The 17,686-nt window shown below is 32.4% G+C and overlaps 5 protein-coding genes across 6 annotated transcripts in view; all 5 read right to left on the bottom strand.

The window, feature by feature from the left end:
- Window positions 1–2,970: 2,970 nt before the first annotated feature.
- Window positions 2,971–3,781, bottom strand: LOC105129008 (MFP1 attachment factor 1-like). Its single transcript, XM_011030899.1, has one exon. It carries the CDS (start codon window positions 3,688–3,690, stop codon window positions 3,148–3,150), a length of 543 nt encoding a protein of 180 aa, XP_011029201.1. The 5' UTR covers window positions 3,691–3,781; the 3' UTR covers window positions 2,971–3,147.
- Window positions 3,782–5,702: 1,921 nt separating this feature from the next.
- On the bottom strand, window positions 5,703–7,777 carry LOC105128996 (isoflavone 2'-hydroxylase-like). Of its 2 annotated transcripts, XM_011030885.1 has the most exons (3): window positions 7,617–7,777; window positions 6,547–7,497; window positions 5,703–6,353 (listed from the first exon to the last, which is right to left on the bottom strand). In XM_011030885.1, the coding sequence occupies exons 2-3, from the start codon at window positions 7,477–7,479 to the stop codon at window positions 5,739–5,741; spliced, it is 1,548 nt and encodes a 515-aa protein (XP_011029187.1). In that variant the 5' UTR covers window positions 7,480–7,497; window positions 7,617–7,777; the 3' UTR covers window positions 5,703–5,738. The 2 variants fall into 2 exon arrangements, with proteins under 2 accessions (XP_011029187.1, XP_011029179.1); XM_011030877.1 differs by having other exon boundaries at window positions 6,547–7,777.
- A 1,804-nt stretch (window positions 7,778–9,581) lies between these two features.
- Window positions 9,582–10,283, bottom strand: LOC105128992 (cytochrome P450 81F1-like). The gene is made up of 2 exons (XM_011030865.1): window positions 9,947–10,283; window positions 9,582–9,810 (listed from the first exon to the last, which is right to left on the bottom strand). Exons 1-2 carry the CDS (start codon window positions 10,256–10,258, stop codon window positions 9,787–9,789), a joined length of 336 nt encoding a protein of 111 aa, XP_011029167.1. The 5' UTR covers window positions 10,259–10,283; the 3' UTR covers window positions 9,582–9,786.
- Window positions 10,284–16,769: 6,486 nt separating this feature from the next.
- LOC105128977 (isoflavone 2'-hydroxylase-like) overlaps window positions 16,770–17,686 on the bottom strand; it is an 11,834-nt gene continuing 10,917 nt past the window's right edge. Inside the window, exon 3 of the mRNA XM_011030852.1 lies at window positions 16,770–16,954. The gene's annotated coding sequence lies outside the window, so the exon portion shown is untranslated. The remainder of the gene's footprint in view (window positions 16,955–17,686) is intronic.
- LOC105128968 (isoflavone 2'-hydroxylase-like) overlaps window positions 16,787–17,686 on the bottom strand; it is a 2,339-nt gene continuing 1,439 nt past the window's right edge. The window contains exon 2 of the mRNA XM_011030832.1: window positions 16,787–17,582. Coding sequence (XP_011029134.1) covers window positions 16,962–17,582 — 621 coding nt within the window. The 3' untranslated portion in view covers window positions 16,787–16,961. The remainder of the gene's footprint in view (window positions 17,583–17,686) is intronic.

Genomic DNA, 17,686 nt, shown 5'->3' with positions numbered 1-17,686 from the left:
CGGATAGTCAAATTTAATAAACTAATATTGTCAAATATATTAAACAATACCTCTGTATACTGTTTAGGATATATCTAGAGATACCAGTAGAATTTTACTTCAATTAAAGTTAAGATAGAAACTAGATATCTGAAACTTTTAAACTATATATCGTAGGTTCAATAATTCATCAAAACAAAAGAAAACAACATGTTTAAAGTTAAGACTTAAATCTACTAAGAATATACAAAAATTAGAGATTCAGGTTACATGAAGGAAATTTAATGTGAAGATTTCTTATTATTCTTTATTTTTTTATTTATTTAATTTTAAATATTTTTTAATTTGATTTTTTTTCTAACATATTAAACATTATTTAGGGATTTATTTCAATATTAAATTTAAGTTAATTAATTACTAATTTAAACTCATTAGCTTGCAACATAAAAAGGGTCCACTAAGATTTATTGTAATGGAAACAACTAGGTTATCACTAGATTTATGTGTGCTTCCTATATTTTAGTGATTTTTCTATATTAAAAATTTTTGTTTTGAAACTTTTTTATTTTTTCATGTCATTAATTTATTATTTCATACTATTTTTCTCATTCTATTTACATCACTCATTGATTATAATATTGTTGACTTATTTTATCAAATTTTAATGTAATTTAATTTCTTGATTAAAATTATTAATATATAATTAGTTAAAAAATAAATTACAACTTTACAATTTTACAGTTCGAGTTTATATTATATTTTTCATGTCGTGTCAAAATGGCCGAGAGAAAGTAATTGTTATAAATATACCTTATTGGTCCAAAAGTATTTCTTGGTAGCCTGCTTTTGTTGATTTTTATTTATTTTATTTTATATTTATATTTACATAAAAGAGATTTAAATTACTTACATAGTGTTATTGCATTCACATCTTTTAAAATAAGTGAGTCAAAATATTTAAAATCATGTTTGGCGTGCAATAATTTTTGTTAAAAGATTTTTGGGTTTAAAGATGTAATCAACAAACACTCATTAATTTATTTTTGATAGTTTTATTACAAAGAAAAATAAATTTTTACCTTATATATATATATGCGCACATGATTAAAAATCCTAAATTTAATCAAGTATTTTTTTAAAAAATTTAAAATACTTTGACATGTTTTTTTTAAATATTGTATGAATTTTATAAATTTGTAAAATTCTGAAGGATTTTGACCCATATTTTAAAAATACAAAAAAAATTATTTTATTTATTTTAATATATAAAATTATAAACTTATACATAAAACATGTTCATAAAAGAATAATCAAAAAAATATTTCTTTTAATATACAAGATTATAAACTTGTATATAAAACATATTCCTAATATTAAGTAAAAAATAACTTATTTTATTTTTTATGCTGGCATTAAAACGATTAAATTTTTAACCTTGTAAGATAAAAACATCCTTATCAAGGATATCTTTTCTTAAACATTAGACATGTTTAATTAGAAAATACAATATTTTTTTAATTTATATTAGATAAATAAACAATACATTTTATTTCAGGTAAAATGTACTAAAAGTGTTAAAATATTTTCTTTACATAATCAATCCCAGACTTCAGAATCAGTTAATGTTTCTATTACCTAAAATACTAAGCAAGAACTATTTTTTTTATTGATAAAATACAAATTTTTTTTGTTCTTTTCATTCATATCATTCTCAATTATCTTGATTAAGGGAAATAATTATTGTGACACTGCACATATGAGCCAGACACTATGCTAGGAGGATCCAGCAAATAAAAATAAAAAAAACCCATAAATTGATACGTCAAGTGAAGAGGGGAGAAAGGCTGTCTCTTGTACTGCAGTCATAGTAACTGATTTAAATTCCAGAAAATGAAATGGCTGCTTTTTGCAATGAGAGATATTACCGGTGACATTTAAGTCTAATCGTTTTCAGAAGTTGAAAACGGCCCCACAACCCAACACAGAATGATCAGTATATGATGCAGAAAGGAATGGGGACAAGAACACTTTCCAGTCACCAAGCATAATACTAGTAGCTCGTGCCTAATGTCCTAGACTGTTAAAAAGGAATTTCAGATTGCTGGGGTTAACACAGGAACAATTAGGTATAGGAACCAAGTTGAAACTTGGATCAACCAAAAAGATGGTAGAAAACATTAGTAGTACCAAACTCTCTAGAACAGAAACTTCCCTGGGTTCAGCTATCCAAATAACAGTTTTTTTAAAACAACTAGCATAAGGACTTCATAACCACACTCCATCGTACAAGCATGCACTCTAGAAATTAGATAAACAAAAGTGTCTAGCGGTGTCTGAGTGAAAATTGAAGGCTTGTATGTGCATTAAGCCTAGTCTACACAAAAGCATCTCATGAGAATTGCACAACATGCGTAATCAAGGGTTGAATAACATAACAATGTCTTCCCACCAGTTACAAAAGGAATGATTTTTTTCTTTTAGACATCTCACAACACCAACAATTGACAGAGGAAATACTACAATAATACATTCACAACATTTTTCCTTTTCCCCATTTCACACTGTGTCCAATTTCTCTTTGTTTTCACAACCCACCAGCAATGTAGTATAGTGATTATATTTCTAAAACAATTCTGTAAAATGCCCCAATTGAAATTCAAGATTCGCGAAAAGCGAAAAACATACGATTTTAAGCTCTTAAATAAAACACAACAGACTGATTTGCGAAAAGCAAAAAGCAAAAAACATACGATTTTAAGCTCTTAAATAAAACACAACAGACTTGGCTCTGAGAAACCACAATTACATACACAAAACAAAATTTGCCCACCACTAAATCAAATCCCTAACACGAGCCCATCAGTGTGCCCTATATTCTATGATATCAATCAATGAACATGCTGATGAGACCTAAATTTTCACTTCATTAACACTGTCATGATCACAAATAGCCCAGCAAATAGCAAACACATCAAAACACAAAACTGTAACAATCAGAAATTAGAATAAACCTAGTTATTAATAATAATACTAAATCATTATCATCATATAATCACCATAAAAAACCATAAGTTAAAATATCCAGATCTTAACATAGTAAACACCAAAATTAAAAAGACAAAAAACCCTAAAAGCATACCAAATTTGAAGCTAATAACCCTAATTAGATCAAGCTTCAGCCTCAGCAGAGCTCGAAACCTCTTCGTTCGCCACCGCCTTCGGCGTCACATCAGCGCTCGCTGTCTCCGTCGCACTATTATCACCATTGGCACCCGATCCAGCCCGAGCCTTGACGGTCTCTAACATCCGTTTACTGATCTCCTTAGAGTAAAGCTGGAGAACCTCAAGCCCGTCCTTCTCGGAGGAAGCCACGGCGGTGGCGAAAGAGAATGCCTCCTCCTCAATGCGGCGGGAGGCTTCGGAGGCCTCTCCTTGAGGTAGAGTACCGTAGCGCTTGGAGAGAACGGACGTGGTGGATAAGGTCTCGATTAGACGGGAAATAATTGCGTCGCGAGTGCGTTGAGTCGGTGGCCAAATGCTAAAAGAAAAGCCGCTGCTTGTCTGCTTCTTTGCACCCTCCGCAGAGGAGTGGTCGTCTGATGGCAAAGAAAAGCCGCCGCTTGCCTGCTTCTTTATACCCTCCGCAGAGGAGTGGTCGTCTGATGGCGGTGCTGTGGTGGAGACGGTGGGGGTCGTTTCGGCGTCCGTCATTTTGGGGGTCTTTTTGCAAGAGAGGCGAGGGGTGGAGAGAGAAAAGGATGGAAGTACTAAGGGTGTGTGAAATGTGAAGGGGGAATTGGTGTGGCGTCGTTTTATGATGGGGTGATGTCGTGTGACGGGTCACCTTAGATCTAATTCGTGACAATCGGGAGTGTTCAATGCCACGTGGACGGCTGTGGAAAACAAAATTATGGCTAATGTTCCAAATTAAAAAAAAAGAAAAAAAAGAAATTAACTATTGATACGTTCCTGCGTCACGAAGATATATAAATTTGTAAAATATCATTTAATCTTCAGCTTTTATTTTTAAGCAAATTTCATATTCAAAATTGGATTATCTTTTTTCTTTCTTTCTTGGTTTTTGATTTTTTAGAGAAGCATTCTCATTAAACCTAGTGAGTTAGGTTTTAAAATAAATTAAATAGAAATTGAGATTGTGAACTTGACTAGTTTATCTACAATTTCATTGATCTAGTTAAGCTTTTTAAAATAATTCAATTTTAATTTTTAATTTTTTTTTGAAATTATATAATTTAGATTTACTTTGATTTATCTTGAACAGGCGAATTTAATAAATTTGGAGATAAAAAGCTATATTTTAAAAGAACAATAATAAACACACTTTTTTTTAATAACAACAAGGAACGAAATTTCACTAAAAGAAAACAAAAAACTACGCAATGATGCTTAATTGACAGCACAAAAATGACCTCTTCCCTGTCTTTGGAGGCAATGAATCAAGGAATTGTGTATAGTTTAAATTGTTAAAACTTTGAAGCGCGACCTTCCTCTAATGTAACCGGTAATCTAAGACCAGGCCATGACAGCAAGTAATTTTTGCGACTGGTTTTTTTTGGGATTGTGTATAGTTTAAATTGTTATTTGTTTAAAAATATACTAAAATAATTTTTTTATTTTTAAAAAACTATTTTTTACATCATCATGATCTAAAATTTTTAAAAAAAGTCATTTTAAATAAAAAAAAATTTAAAATTCTTAAAAATACGATTGACACCATGATTTCCAAACATGTTCATAAGGTTGAGATAAGAAGAAAAACAGTTTTTCAGTCACATAATTCGAGATTGATAATGAATCTGAAATTGTGTTTTTAAAATTTAATTTTTTAATTTAAAATTATTTTTTATTTTTCTATATATATATTTTTTAAAATATTTTAATATATTTCAAAATAAAAAAACTCTTCAACAAAATTACCAAAAATAACAAAGATTGTAAGGAACTAATTTGGATCTGTAATGATTATTTTGCAAAGGTGATCAGACATAATTCCCAGCTACGCAAGGACATAAATCATGGACATGCGAGCATTGAACATTGCTTTCCAGGGCTTAGCTTTAAGCATGGTGATTCCTGACCCCTCAGACATGTCTACTTCCTCTTCACGAATTCTCTCCCACTCAAAGCATTGAATCAAGGAAGCCAATGCTAATCCCAACACCCTATTAGCAAGGCCAGTCCCGGGACATGACCTCCTCCCCACTCCCTCTGTGCAACGCTAAATTTGAACCCCTTACAAGTTGCAGCAAGTGGAGTTTTGAAAGCGTTCACTCACGCATGCACTAAACTATATAGAGCTGCATCTACACTAAAAAAAGAAGAGACTACATAGAACTGTTCAAGAAATCATTAAGAAGCTGGAAACTGCTGTTGCGTAAAAAATTCTGTTTCTATGAACCTAATAATTTAGTTCTTTAAGTTGAGATAATTTTTGATATAATATCTGATATTTATTTAAATAATCACTAGTTCAAATCTCGCGAATTTTGTTCGGAGTGGCTAAATCAGACATTAGAATTAGTTAAGGGAAGTTACATGATCAGATATTGGGACTTTCTAGTCAGATTGCAAGCAAAACATGCGACTGGAATTAAGCAAGCCAAACTACATTCTGGTTCGTTTGTTCATCAAAGTTGGGACAGGTTTTCATTGCTTATATATATTATTGTGGATGATATGAAAAAAGTATTTCCTTTGTTAACAAAGAAAGCATAATTGAGGAAAATCATTCATTTGCCTCACATAGAAGAGAGGAGGTTGACCATGGATTGGCGAGGTCTGCATAACGCCTCCAGTGGTTCAGCTTTGGGCATGGTAAGCCCTGTTCCCTCTGTCAGATTAATCTCCTCTTTGCTAACCCTATCCCACTCAAAGCACTGAATCAAGACACCTAGTGTCAGGCCTATGATTCGCTTGGCTAGACCAGCCCCAGGACAAGCCCGCCTTCCAGCACCAAATGGAAGCAGTTTATAACCTTCACCTTCTCCGCCTTCAAATCTCTCTGGCATGAATTTTGTTGGCTCCACCCACAGCTTGGTATCTCTATGAATGCTCCAAGTATTGACCAGTAACATTGTGCCTCGGGGCACATGAAATCCACTAATAGTGCAGTCCTCGGAAGATTCATGTGGCAAAAGAAGCGGCGTGGGTGGAAAGAGCCTCAATGTCTCGTTAATTATGTTTTGGAGGTAACTGAGCTTTGTTACATCTACTTCATCCAATATGTGCTCTGTTCCAACAATAGCATCTATCTCTTCAGAAGCCTTTTGCATTGTTTCCGGATTGTTAAGGAGAAGCGACATTGCCCACTCTAAGGTAGCTGCTGAAGTTTGGCTTCCAGCGGTTAGTGTTGTCTGCACATGCTCAGATGTGTTACCAATATGCCTTCAGAATGAAGATATCAGATAAACAGCAATATTAGTAGAAATTATCAATAGTAAAGAGCCTATTGCACGTCACCTAACTGAATGATCACTGGTGATCCCCAACAGTTGTCTCCAGTCAATTTGTTGAAATTGGGATCATAAGTTCTAGAGATTTTCTTACCATGATTACACCTTTTATGGTTTGATCAGTATAGAATTCAGGTTCTGTCTCTTTCAACGATAACATAACATCAATAAGTGTCGTGTTTCTCTTTTGGTTGCCCAAACCGTTATTCTTCTTGGTGGACTGAGATGACTGACTCCTCACTTTCTGGTGCTCCTCGATGAGATCCTGCAAGAATTTGTCCATCTTCTTCATCAACCCCATCATTCTCTTCTCCAAACCTTGGAAATCTATCCATTGCAGTACTGGAAAGAAATCATTCATGTTAGAACTCCCTCGCAGCGCCTCCATTTCTTTTATAATATTCTGAAACTGTCTCGCTTCTTCATCCACAACTTCTTTTCCATAATAACGTTTTCCTGCAATCATTCTCATCACAACATTGAATGTAAGCTCCATAAAACTTGTTGTAAGCCCCACCTTAGCCTGTTGTTTGCAGGAATCCCGAAACAATTGCTTTAGCAATAGCTGAACTTCCTCTTTTCTAATATCGGAGAACGAGGCAACACGACTTGTAGAGAAGAGCTCAATGGTTGTTAAGCGCCTGAGGTTGCGCCAATGCTCACCATAAGAAGAGAAACCCACGGTTGTGGAGTTGTAATTGAGGTGTTTTCCAGCTAGTGTACGAGGGCGGTTAGCAAATATTACATCTTTTATAGTAAAGCATTCTTCAACGGCTGATGGTAAAGAGATTACAAGGACTTTACGAGTCCCAAATCGGAGAAACAGTATGTCACCATACTTCCTAGAAAGCTCGCATAGAGTTCTATGAATAGGTTGCTTTAATAAATGGAGATGCCCTATGATAGGATGAGAAGGTGGACTAGGTGGGAGGTTTTTGGGATTTCCAAGCTTGCATATAACAAGCTTTGATGCGAGCACAAAGAAGAAGAACAGGGCTGCAAAGTTGAACCAGTGAGATACCTCCATCTTCCTTTGTGCAGGCTTCTGCGTAAGAAGGATGGATGTTAATAAAATTCACGATAAAACAGCAGTAATTAGTATGAAGAAATTACAGATATAAGCTATGATGGACAGGATCTAGAGATTCAGACTGATTCGATTACACTTCCCGCTATGAAATCTTCAAGTCAAAAGTCTTGAATCCTAGAGGAACTTTGCAGATATCACAATCATTGACCTAGAGAGTGCTTAGATTAGCCAGACACAGAAATTTTGATTGCAAAGGTAAAGTTTATATAGTTGGCCGGCCACTAAAACCTGCAAAAGCTAAATAATTGATAGAGACAGCTAAAATAAATTGGCCTTTGCGTGTATTTTCTGTCAGTGCAGTAGCCCTTGTCATTTTGCATTAGCTAATGGCATTGGAATTGAAAATTGAGATGTCCAATTCAAAATAAAGGTGAAGCAGAACACGGGAAAAGGAGATAAACTCAATTGTCTATACAATCATAAACCTTTGCGTGTATTTTCTGTCAGTGCAATAGCCCTCGTCATTTTCTATTAGTAATTAGTATGATATATTTTAATTAATAAACAGAGTTCTAGTGTCGGCTAACTTGAATTTTTATTTTTTTAATTGATTGGAGACGTTCTGACATTGGTTCAGTTCTTCTTCCTGTCTTATTAAACCTGGTACAGCGAATTTACTTGGTAAATGAACTGGTCTGGATTTATTAAAATACTGAACAATATAATAACTCAATAAAACGTGATTGACCCATGATTTGTGTAAATCTCAATAAGATTTTATGTTTTTTTTAAATATAATTTTTCATATTTTTTAATTAGTTATTAATACTTTTTAAAATTTACTATATAAATATAAGAAAAATATTTTATTTTTTATTATGAAATTTAAAACTTTTTAGTATATATATTTTATATATTAAAAAAAAATTATTTTTTAATGTGAGATTTAAAATTTATATATATATATATATTATGTTTTTCAAAAATTATGTTTTTTCAATATAAGATTTAAAACTCTTTTATATATATATATATATTCAATAATTATAAAAAAATTATTTTTTTAATATGAAATTTCAAACTCATTCATATATATATTTTATATTCTAAAAACAAAATATATTTTTTAAATATAAAATTTAAAACACTTTAATATATACACACACTTACTGTGTTCTTAAAATTACAGTAGATTGTGTAATGCTTTACCTACAGTCAAATAATAAAATACAGATCTTTCAATTGTAGAGGAACTAATTTGGATCTGTAATGATTATTTTGCAAAGGTGATTAGACAGAATTTCCAGCTACGCAAGGACATCAATCATGGACAGGCGAGCATTGAACATTGCTTTCAAAGGCTTAGCTTTAAGCATGGTGATTCCTGACCCCTCTCTATTTCCTCTTCACGAATTCTCTCCCACTCAAAGCATTGAATCAAGGAAGCCAATGCTAATCCCACCACCCTATTAACAAGGCCAGCCCCGGGACATGACCTCCTTCCCACTCCAAATTGTATCAATTTCAAACCTACGAAAGATTGCACTGAAATATCTTGAGGTCAAGGTGCAGCAACCCTCCCAAATCGAAGGAATCATCACCAAAAAACCTTCGGCTATATAGAACTGTTCAAAAAACATTCAATTGGACGGTGTAGAGAGGTCTTATAACAGGACGGAATTAAGCCTTCGGCTATGGAGTTACTGGCAAAATCTTCAGAATTAATGTGCAATCTCATAAGCAGGAACCTGGTCACCCCGTAAACATAGCTCTGTGCATCGCTAAATTTGAACCCCTTGCAAGTTGCAGCAAGTGGAGTTTTGAAAGTGTTCACTCACGCATGCACTAAACCATATAGAGCAGCATCCACATTAAAAAAGTAAAAGACTATATAGAACTGTTCAAGAAATCACTAAGAAGCTGGAAACTGCTGTTGCGTAAAAATTTCTGTTTCTATGAACCTAATAATTTAATATCTAATATGTTATTGATGAAATAATCACCAGTTAAAATCTAGCAAATTTGTTAGGAATGACTAAATCAGACATTAAAATTAGTTAAGGGAAGTTACATGATCAGATATTGAGTTTCTAGTCAGATTGCCAGCAAAACATGCGACTGGAATTAAGCAAGCCAAAACTACATTCTGGTTCGTTTGTTCATCAAAGTTGGGACAGGTTTTCATTGCTTATATATATATATATATATATATATTGTGGATGCAATGAAAAAAGTATTCCCTTAGTTATAGAATATCTCAGAGCAAACAAAGAGAGCATACTTGAGGAAAATCATCCATATGCTTCACATAGAAGAGAGGAGGTTGACCATGGATTGGCGAGGTCTGCGTAACGCCTCCAATGGTTCAGCTTTGGGCATGGGAAGCCCTGTTCCCTCTGTCAAGTTAATCTCCTCTTTGCTAACTCTATCCCACTCAAACTCGCATGGAAGAGAGGAAGTTGACCATGGATTGGCGAGGTCTGCATAACGCCTCCAGTGGTTCAGCTTTGGGCATGGTAAGCCCTGTTCCCTCTGTCAGATTAATCTCCTCTTTGCTAACCCTATCCCACTCAAAGCACTGAATCAAGACACCTAGTGTCAGGCCTATGATTCGCTTGGCTAGACCAGCCCCAGGACAAGCCCGCCTTCCAGCACCAAATGGAAGCAGTTTATACCCTCCACCTTCTCCACCTTCAAATCTCTCTGGCATGAATTTTGTTGGCTCCACCCACAGCTTGGTATCTCTATGAATGCTCCAAGTATTGACCAGTAACATTGTGCCTCGGGGCACATGAAATCCACTAATAGTGCAGTCCTCGGAAGATTCATGTGGTAAAAAAGGCCAATTTGTTTTAAGTTGACCATGGATTGGCGAGGTCTGCGTAACGCCTCCAGTGGTTCAGCTTTGGGGCATGGGAAGCCCTGTTCCCTCTGTCAGATTAATCTCCTCTTTGCTAACCCTATCCCACTCAAAGCACTGAATCAAGACACCTAGTGTCAGGCCTATGATTCGCTTGGCTAGACCAGCCCCAGGACAAGCCCGCCTTCCAGCACCAAATGGAAGCAGTTTATACCCTCCACCTTCTCCACCTTCAAATCTCTCTGGCATGAATTTTGTTGGCTCCACCCACAGCTTGGTATCTCTATGAATGCTCCAAGTATTGACCAGTAACATTGTGCCTCGGGGCACATGAAATCCACTAATAGTGCAGTCCTCGGAAGATTCATGTGGTAAAAAAGGCCAATTTGTTTTAGCAGTAGCCCTTGTCATTTTGCATTAGCTAATGGCATTGGAATTGAAAATTGAGATGTCAAATTCAAACTAAGGGTGAAGCAGAACAAAGGGAAAAGGAGATTAACTCAAATTCAAACTAAATTGAGATGTCATAATTTTATAATTAATATATAAAATTATGATATATATTAATTAATAAACAGAGTTTTAGGGCCCGCTAACTTGAATTGCTTTTTTTTTTTAATTCTTTACTTAGGTGTCTGCAGTATTGATTGGAGACGTTCTGAAATTGATTCAGTTCTCCCAGGCATGTCCTTTGGAGCCAGTGTTGGAATCTGGAATGCCCTCGTAAGTCGTAACTTGATCACCAAATGGAACCAAAGCCTAGGCATCTTCTCCTTTTTTTATTATTTTTCTTTGTGAGGTGTTCTCGATGTAATGGCAGACATTTGCTTTTAAATGGAAAGATCAGGCGTCGCTCTTTGTTCCACAAGCAGTTTCAAAACAGAGAGGAGGCCCTCGTCATTTATACGTCCCATTCTTATCATCAGAACTCCTTTGCAGTGTCCAAAATTAGCGAGGAAGGAATATTGCACCCAAAACAATGATCAAATCAATGATTTTTCCCATTTAAATTTCAAATCATGGATTTCCCATGTCAATTTACCGAACAGACCAGGTTTAACAAGATGATCCATGATAACATTGTCCTTGTTTGTTCTTATATATTTATATCGGCTGCACAATTATAAAGAGATTTTGTTGATTCCTGTTTTAAATAAGTTCTTGTGGGTGATTCTATCATATTCCAAAGAAAAGATCTCCCACTCAATAAATCGAATCCGGTTTTACCAGAGTAGTAGGCCATGGAATCCATTATTAGATCATAACTCTCTAATTTCTAATGATTTTATGGCCCAATGTATCCCAAACATCAAGATTTATATACTGAAGAGTGAGAAGATTTATAAGTCGGAAATTCTTAGATTAAAAAAAAATAAACACTTGAAGATATTGATTAATCATTATTTTAAATACTAAATAACTTTTTATTTATATATTTTAAATTTTAGAACATTATTAGTATCTATATATACTTGGGATGGATTTTCATGAGCTACGAGAGTTTATTGAGAAATTTCTTCATCATACAATTTACAAGGTGGGGAAATGCTTAAGCATGGCTTAGCGAGGTTAACACAAGACCTCCGAGGGCTCAGCCTTGGGCATAGTGAGTCCTATTCCATCTTCCATGTTCATTTCCTCTTTGCCAATCTCGTTCTATTCAAACGATTGAATTAAAGCATCTAATGTCAGTCCTACCACTCGCCTGCCTACAACAATCCCAGGACTTGTCTGCTTGCCTGCACCAAATGGAATTAGCTCGAACCCCTCTCTCTCACTGTAATATTTTGAAATAAAGAAAGAATGTTTAATAGAAAAGGACAATAATACCCTTAGAAGAGTAAGTTTTAGGTATGCATGGATGAAGGACATTTTAGTAATTGAACACGTAGTTGATAAAAATAAAAAGTAGAAACAAAGAAAGAGAAGACGTCTTCTCGGTTTTGAAGAGAAGGAACTGTAAGAAAGAAAAGAGAAAAAAAAATAAGATTTATGTTTCAGTTAGCATAATTTTTTGTATTAATTAAGATTATAAATTTGTTGAAGATTAGGGTTTTGAAGATTTTATTTTAGATTTAATTAATGAATTGATTAGAATATTAGAAATTAATTATTATGAATAATGGTTTATTTAGTTTATCTTGAGTTATAGTTCATTTAAATAATGAATTTAAATTAGATTTTTTAGTAAATTATTGGGTGATGTGTGGAAAAATTTGGTTTGAGATTGAAGATTAAATTTAGTTTGATTCTTTAATATGTGAAAATTATAGTTTAGTTCTTGAATTTTAAAGAAATTATAATTTGGTGATTTTTGGTGGGATTGAGAATGAATTATGGGAAAATTTTAATAGAGTTATGAATTTATATTATTTTTAGTTTGATCTTTTGATTTGATAAAATTATAATTTGATCCTTAAAATATGAGAAAAATCCAGAATGGTTCTAGTTGTAATTTTAGCTTTTCAAATTGATTTGATGAATAATTAAGGTTTTTTTTATGAATTATTATAAATTTTTATGATTTATTTTCTTTTAAATTAGATTTTGAAAAAATCATTTGATGTTTAGGTTCTTGTAAAAAATGACAGTTTCATTCATATAGTTAAAATTTATAATATTTTTAATTTAATTATCTAATTTGATAAATTTATAATCTGAACCTAAAAATCTGAGAAAAATCTAATATGATCCCTAGTTGTAATTTTAGTTTTTCAAATTGATGTGATGAATAATTGAAATTTATTTGATAAATTATTATCCAATTTTATGATTTTTTTATTTTAAATTGGAACCATTTGATTTTTAGGTTTTTGAAAAAAATGACCAGTTTGGTTCATGTAGTTATGAATTTATAATATTTTTAGTTTGGTCTTGTGATTTGATAAAATTATAATTTGATCACTAAAAAATCTAAGAAAATTCTAAAATAGCCCCTAACTATATTTTTAGTTATTCAGATTGATTTGGTAAATAATTAAGGTTATTTAGTGAATTATTATTAAGTGTTGTGAATTTTTTAATTAGATTAAGGGAAAATCATTTGATTTTTGGGTTTTTGAAAAAAATAACTAGTTTGGTTCATAAATATATAGGATTATGAGTTAGACTCTTAGTTCAGTGTATTAAATGGACTATACATTCTTTTTAAATTATTTGTTGGTATGTCTCATTTTGTATTAAGATAATTTTAATATTCTACTTGCAGAACATCAGTAAAATTACCTTTGATATTTTCTTCCGTATTATTTTTAATTTTAAGTCAAGTGAGTAGATAATTCTCCACATGATAAAGGATTAATATAAATACTCAAGTTGTTGTATGGAATTGATTATTTTCTTGGTAATTCTTGTATTGTTATTTATTTTTTATTTATAATTAAGCATCATCATTTATTCAAACTGAATCTTTGATACAAGCTATTATATACTTCTGAGTTAATAGCTTTTCATTTAATTGGTATCATGAATTGATCTTTAAAATATAAATCTATTTTTTTTTTATTATGATATGAATCTATGGTATATTAGTTAAAATATCTATGCTACCAAAATAATATTAGTTTTTGTGTACATCATATCTATACTTTAGTTGGTTGGAGGAGTCACCAACCTGTGATGATTGGTCATTTTATAGTATAGAGTATCATGTTCGTTACATTTTGATTTTCTAATAAATTTTATCTTATAATATTTTTATTATAATCTATTTGAGAAACTTTCATATATAAACTTAAAGTCATATTTATATATATTCATTATTGTTTTATTACATTATATTTATATATTAAATGTTATCTATTTATTGAATTGTAAAATTCACTATCTTGTTATTTTTTTCAGGTTTATATCTTGTTAATAAACTATTTTTAAAGGATTTTTAAAACTTTTTTTATTATTATAATTATTATTTTTTATGTTTAGTTAGTGCTCTATTTCTTGTATTAAAATAATTAATTTATATTATAAAACTAGTTATATTATTATATTATGAAAAAAATTATTTTATTTAATTAAATAAAAAAATTGTATGTAACTTTGGATTTTCATCGTACATAAACCTTAAGAGAATCTTTGCCTGTGTAAGGGTCATGAATAGAGAAATCAGGGTCGTGACGCTGTGGGATGAATTTGCCTGGATCCACCCAATGATATGGGTCCCACTGAAGGGTCCATGCATTGATCAGTAGCATAGTGCCCCGTGGCACATCAAAACGACCAACGGTACAATATGCAGAAGATTCGTGTGGTAGTACAAGCGGAACTGGCGGATATAATCTAAGTGACTCGTCGTTTATGTTCTGAAGGTAACTTAGCTTCGGCAGATCAGTTTCATCCAAAAAGCGAACCGGTCCCCTAATAGCCGAAGCCCTTTTCATTGCTTCAAAATGCTCAAGGAGAAGTGACATTGCCCATTCCATGGTAGGAGATGAAGTTTCACTTCCAGCAATTAACATTGCCTGCATCCATTTTTAGAAAATGAAGCACATTACATTATTGGAAATGAAAATAAATTACTGTTTCCTTCTTCCTTTTCTTTTCATGTTTTACCCATACAGATTTTAATTATTTTTTTTTTTTTAGATTAACGTGGGTGTCCGGGCCATACAGATTTGAAATGTAGTTGTAGTTATTTTTTATTTAGAAATATATTAAAATAATTTTTTAATTTTTAAAATTTATTTTTGATATTAGCACATTAATATAATTTTAAAATATATAAAAAAATTAAATTTAAATATAATTTTTCACAAAAATCATTTGAACAGTATTGTTGGGTTAAGGTGACAGTGGTTGATATGCAGCCGTAGATTTGTTGATATTAATCCCAGGGAAGGCTGTTATGACGGGCGTCTAATTGGTGTTAATATCTTTGCAATTGTTTAAAGCGTACAATGCAGCCAAATTGGGCAGACTTAACTTTACATCAATAGGAAAAGGTCAAAAGAAAAAAATGGCAACTTTTGAAATTAAGGTGAGATAATATACTTGAAGTGAAATGATTTTCACCTCTCTTCAGTTAGACACGGCAAAGCTTAAAAAAAATATGAATATTTTAAATACTAGACAAAATAATTATAATTCACTTGGAGGTTCTACAAGGTGTGTCCCCTAAAAAGTTAGCTCGCTGGTACCATATCAGGCGAGGAATGACCTCAGATTAGGAGTATAAATTTCTTTAATATATTTTCATAATTTAATTATTTTTCTTTTAAGGGATGAGTTTTTTGCTATATAGAGGCGGCGGATGAGCTTTTCTTTAAGGCAGAAAAACATTTAATTTTATTTTTTTTGCTATATATATTGTATCAATTAGACAGAGAGGAGGATTGCCAGGTTCAACCACGGAGTTACTTCATTTTCTCTCTAGCGCATCGTATGATTCCTTCTCTATTTCTCTATTTAAAGACTGGACACGGTGGAAAGAAAGCTAGTGATCTAGGATAATATGTTAATGCATGGGGTAGAGGGTAAGCATATTTAACTTTTATCCTGTTTTTTTTTTTTCTTTTGTCTTATACCATGTTTAGTTTTAACAGTGTTTTAAAACTTGGAGTAGCTGACAAGTCGGACTCAATCAACTTAGGTTCTTTATCAAGTTGAAGAAAAATGGAAAAAACTTAGATTGATCCGGTGGTTTAGTCGATTTAAATCTAACCTGATCAAGATTTAATAATCAACTTGCTAGGGTTTTTTTTTTAAATATTTTGATAAAATAGTATAATTTTAGTTTTTTTAAAATAAAAATAAAAATCAAAACTTGAATCAAAAGCATTTTCTCATAAACTATAAAACAAAAATCAATAAGATGATGGATCTAAATATTATTTATTTCAAAGGCAACAACACGTTTTCCTTATTATTATTTTTTCTTTTTTTTTTATTAATGATATATCTTCACAAAGTTGGGTAAAAAACTTGACAAATTTGATCAAAAACTTAAATTATTTTTGTAACATAGTTAACCTGAACCTAACTTTATTAAGATTTAGTTATTAATTTGTTGGCTTTTTTATTAATTTTTTTTAAATAATATAGTTTTGATTTTTTCAAAACATAAAAATAAAAATCAATCCTTGAATCATGATTATCTTCTCTAAAACTGTAAAACAAAATTCAACACGATGATAGATATAAACATTATTCAATTCAAAGGCAATAACACGTTTTTTTTATTGGTTTTTTTTTATTAGTGATATATCTTGACAAAGTTTAGTGATATATATTGACAAAATTGAGAATTTGATTAAAAATTTAAATTGTTGATGTAACTTAATCAATTTAAATCTATCTTAGTTAAAAATCTAATCATCAACTCGATAATTTTTTTATTAAATTTTTTATTAAAATAATATAATTTTAGTTTTTTAAAAATAAAAATAAAAATAAAAATAAAAATCAATCCTAATCATGGTACCTATGAAACAAAAATCAACAAGATGATGGTTCTAAACATTATTTATTTCAAAAGCAACAACACGTTTTCCTTACAGCTCAATAACACAAATCAAGCAATAATTAACGTATTAATCATTCTAGAATGAGCATGAAGATTGAAGTGGTCCAGCCAAAGAAAAAGGCAACATAGAAGGACCAGAAGCTCGATCATACCTTCGCCCTAGAGTAGGGAGAACAGGTTAGCCATGGAATGATATGGTTTACAAAAAGCCTCCAAAGGCTTAGCCTTAACCATAGAAATTGCTGCTGCTACTGTCATATCAACCATCTCCGGTCCAGTCCTCTCCCACTCAAAGCACTGAAAAAGTGCAGCCATTGCCAACATGATTGCGCGCATACCCATGTTAGATCCTGGGCAAGCCCTCCTTCCCATACCAAAGGGAATAAACTTGATGCCTTCCTTTTCCTCCTCGGTCGCTTCAAATCTCTCGGGCTTGAACCTGTCAGGTTGTTCCCACATCTTGGGATCCCTGTGCATGGCGAAAGCATTCACCTGTAGGATTGTGCCTTTTGGAACCTTGTATCCTGCCACGGTACAGTCTTCAGATGGACAACGTGGGAGTAAGAGTGGCACAACAGGATACAACCGAAGCGTCTCATTGATGACGCAACGGAGATATTTTAGCTTGGGAAGATCCAACTCCTCTACCAAGCGCGTATGCCCAACTTGACTATCAATCTCTTCTCTTACCTTCTGCAATATCTCTGGATGATTCAGCAGAAGTGACATTGCCCATTCCATGGTAACAGCTACTGTATCTGTTCCTGCAGCAAAAATTGCCTGTAGAACAAGTAGAAATTCAAGTCAGCCAAGGATAAATGCTGATACTTCTGTTCAATTCTGAACAGAAGCACTAGTAACATACACATCCATTTACACTGCAG

Source organism: Populus euphratica, unplaced genomic scaffold, assembly GCF_000495115.2.
Source record: "Populus euphratica unplaced genomic scaffold, PopEup_1.0 scaffold2.1, whole genome shotgun sequence".
Lineage (NCBI taxonomy): Eukaryota > Viridiplantae > Streptophyta > Magnoliopsida > Malpighiales > Salicaceae > Populus > Populus euphratica.
The sequence above is the reverse complement of the archived record's forward strand: the minus strand, read 5'-3'. Positions and strand labels throughout refer to the sequence as shown.

Bases quoted from the DNA above. Each gene is read 5' to 3' on its own strand.
- LOC105129008 (XM_011030899.1), bottom strand. From the start codon at position 3,690: ATGACGGACGCCGAAACGACCCCCACCGTCTCCACCACAGCACCGCCA.
- LOC105128996 (XM_011030877.1), bottom strand. From the start codon at position 7,479: ATGGAGGTATCTCACTGGTTCAACTTTGCAGCCCTGTTCTTCTTCTTT. The intron at 6,354-6,546 runs GTAAGAAAATCT...GAGCATGTGCAG, and splicing joins CCATAAAAGGTGTAATCATG to ACAACACTAACCGCTGGAAG.
- LOC105128992 (XM_011030865.1), bottom strand. From the start codon at position 10,258: ATGTTACTGGTCAATACTTGGAGCATTCATAGAGATACCAAGCTGTGG. The intron at 9,811-9,946 runs GTCAACTTCCTC...CGCCAATCCATG, and splicing joins GCAGACCTCGCCAATCCATG to GTCAACCTCCTCTCTTCTAT.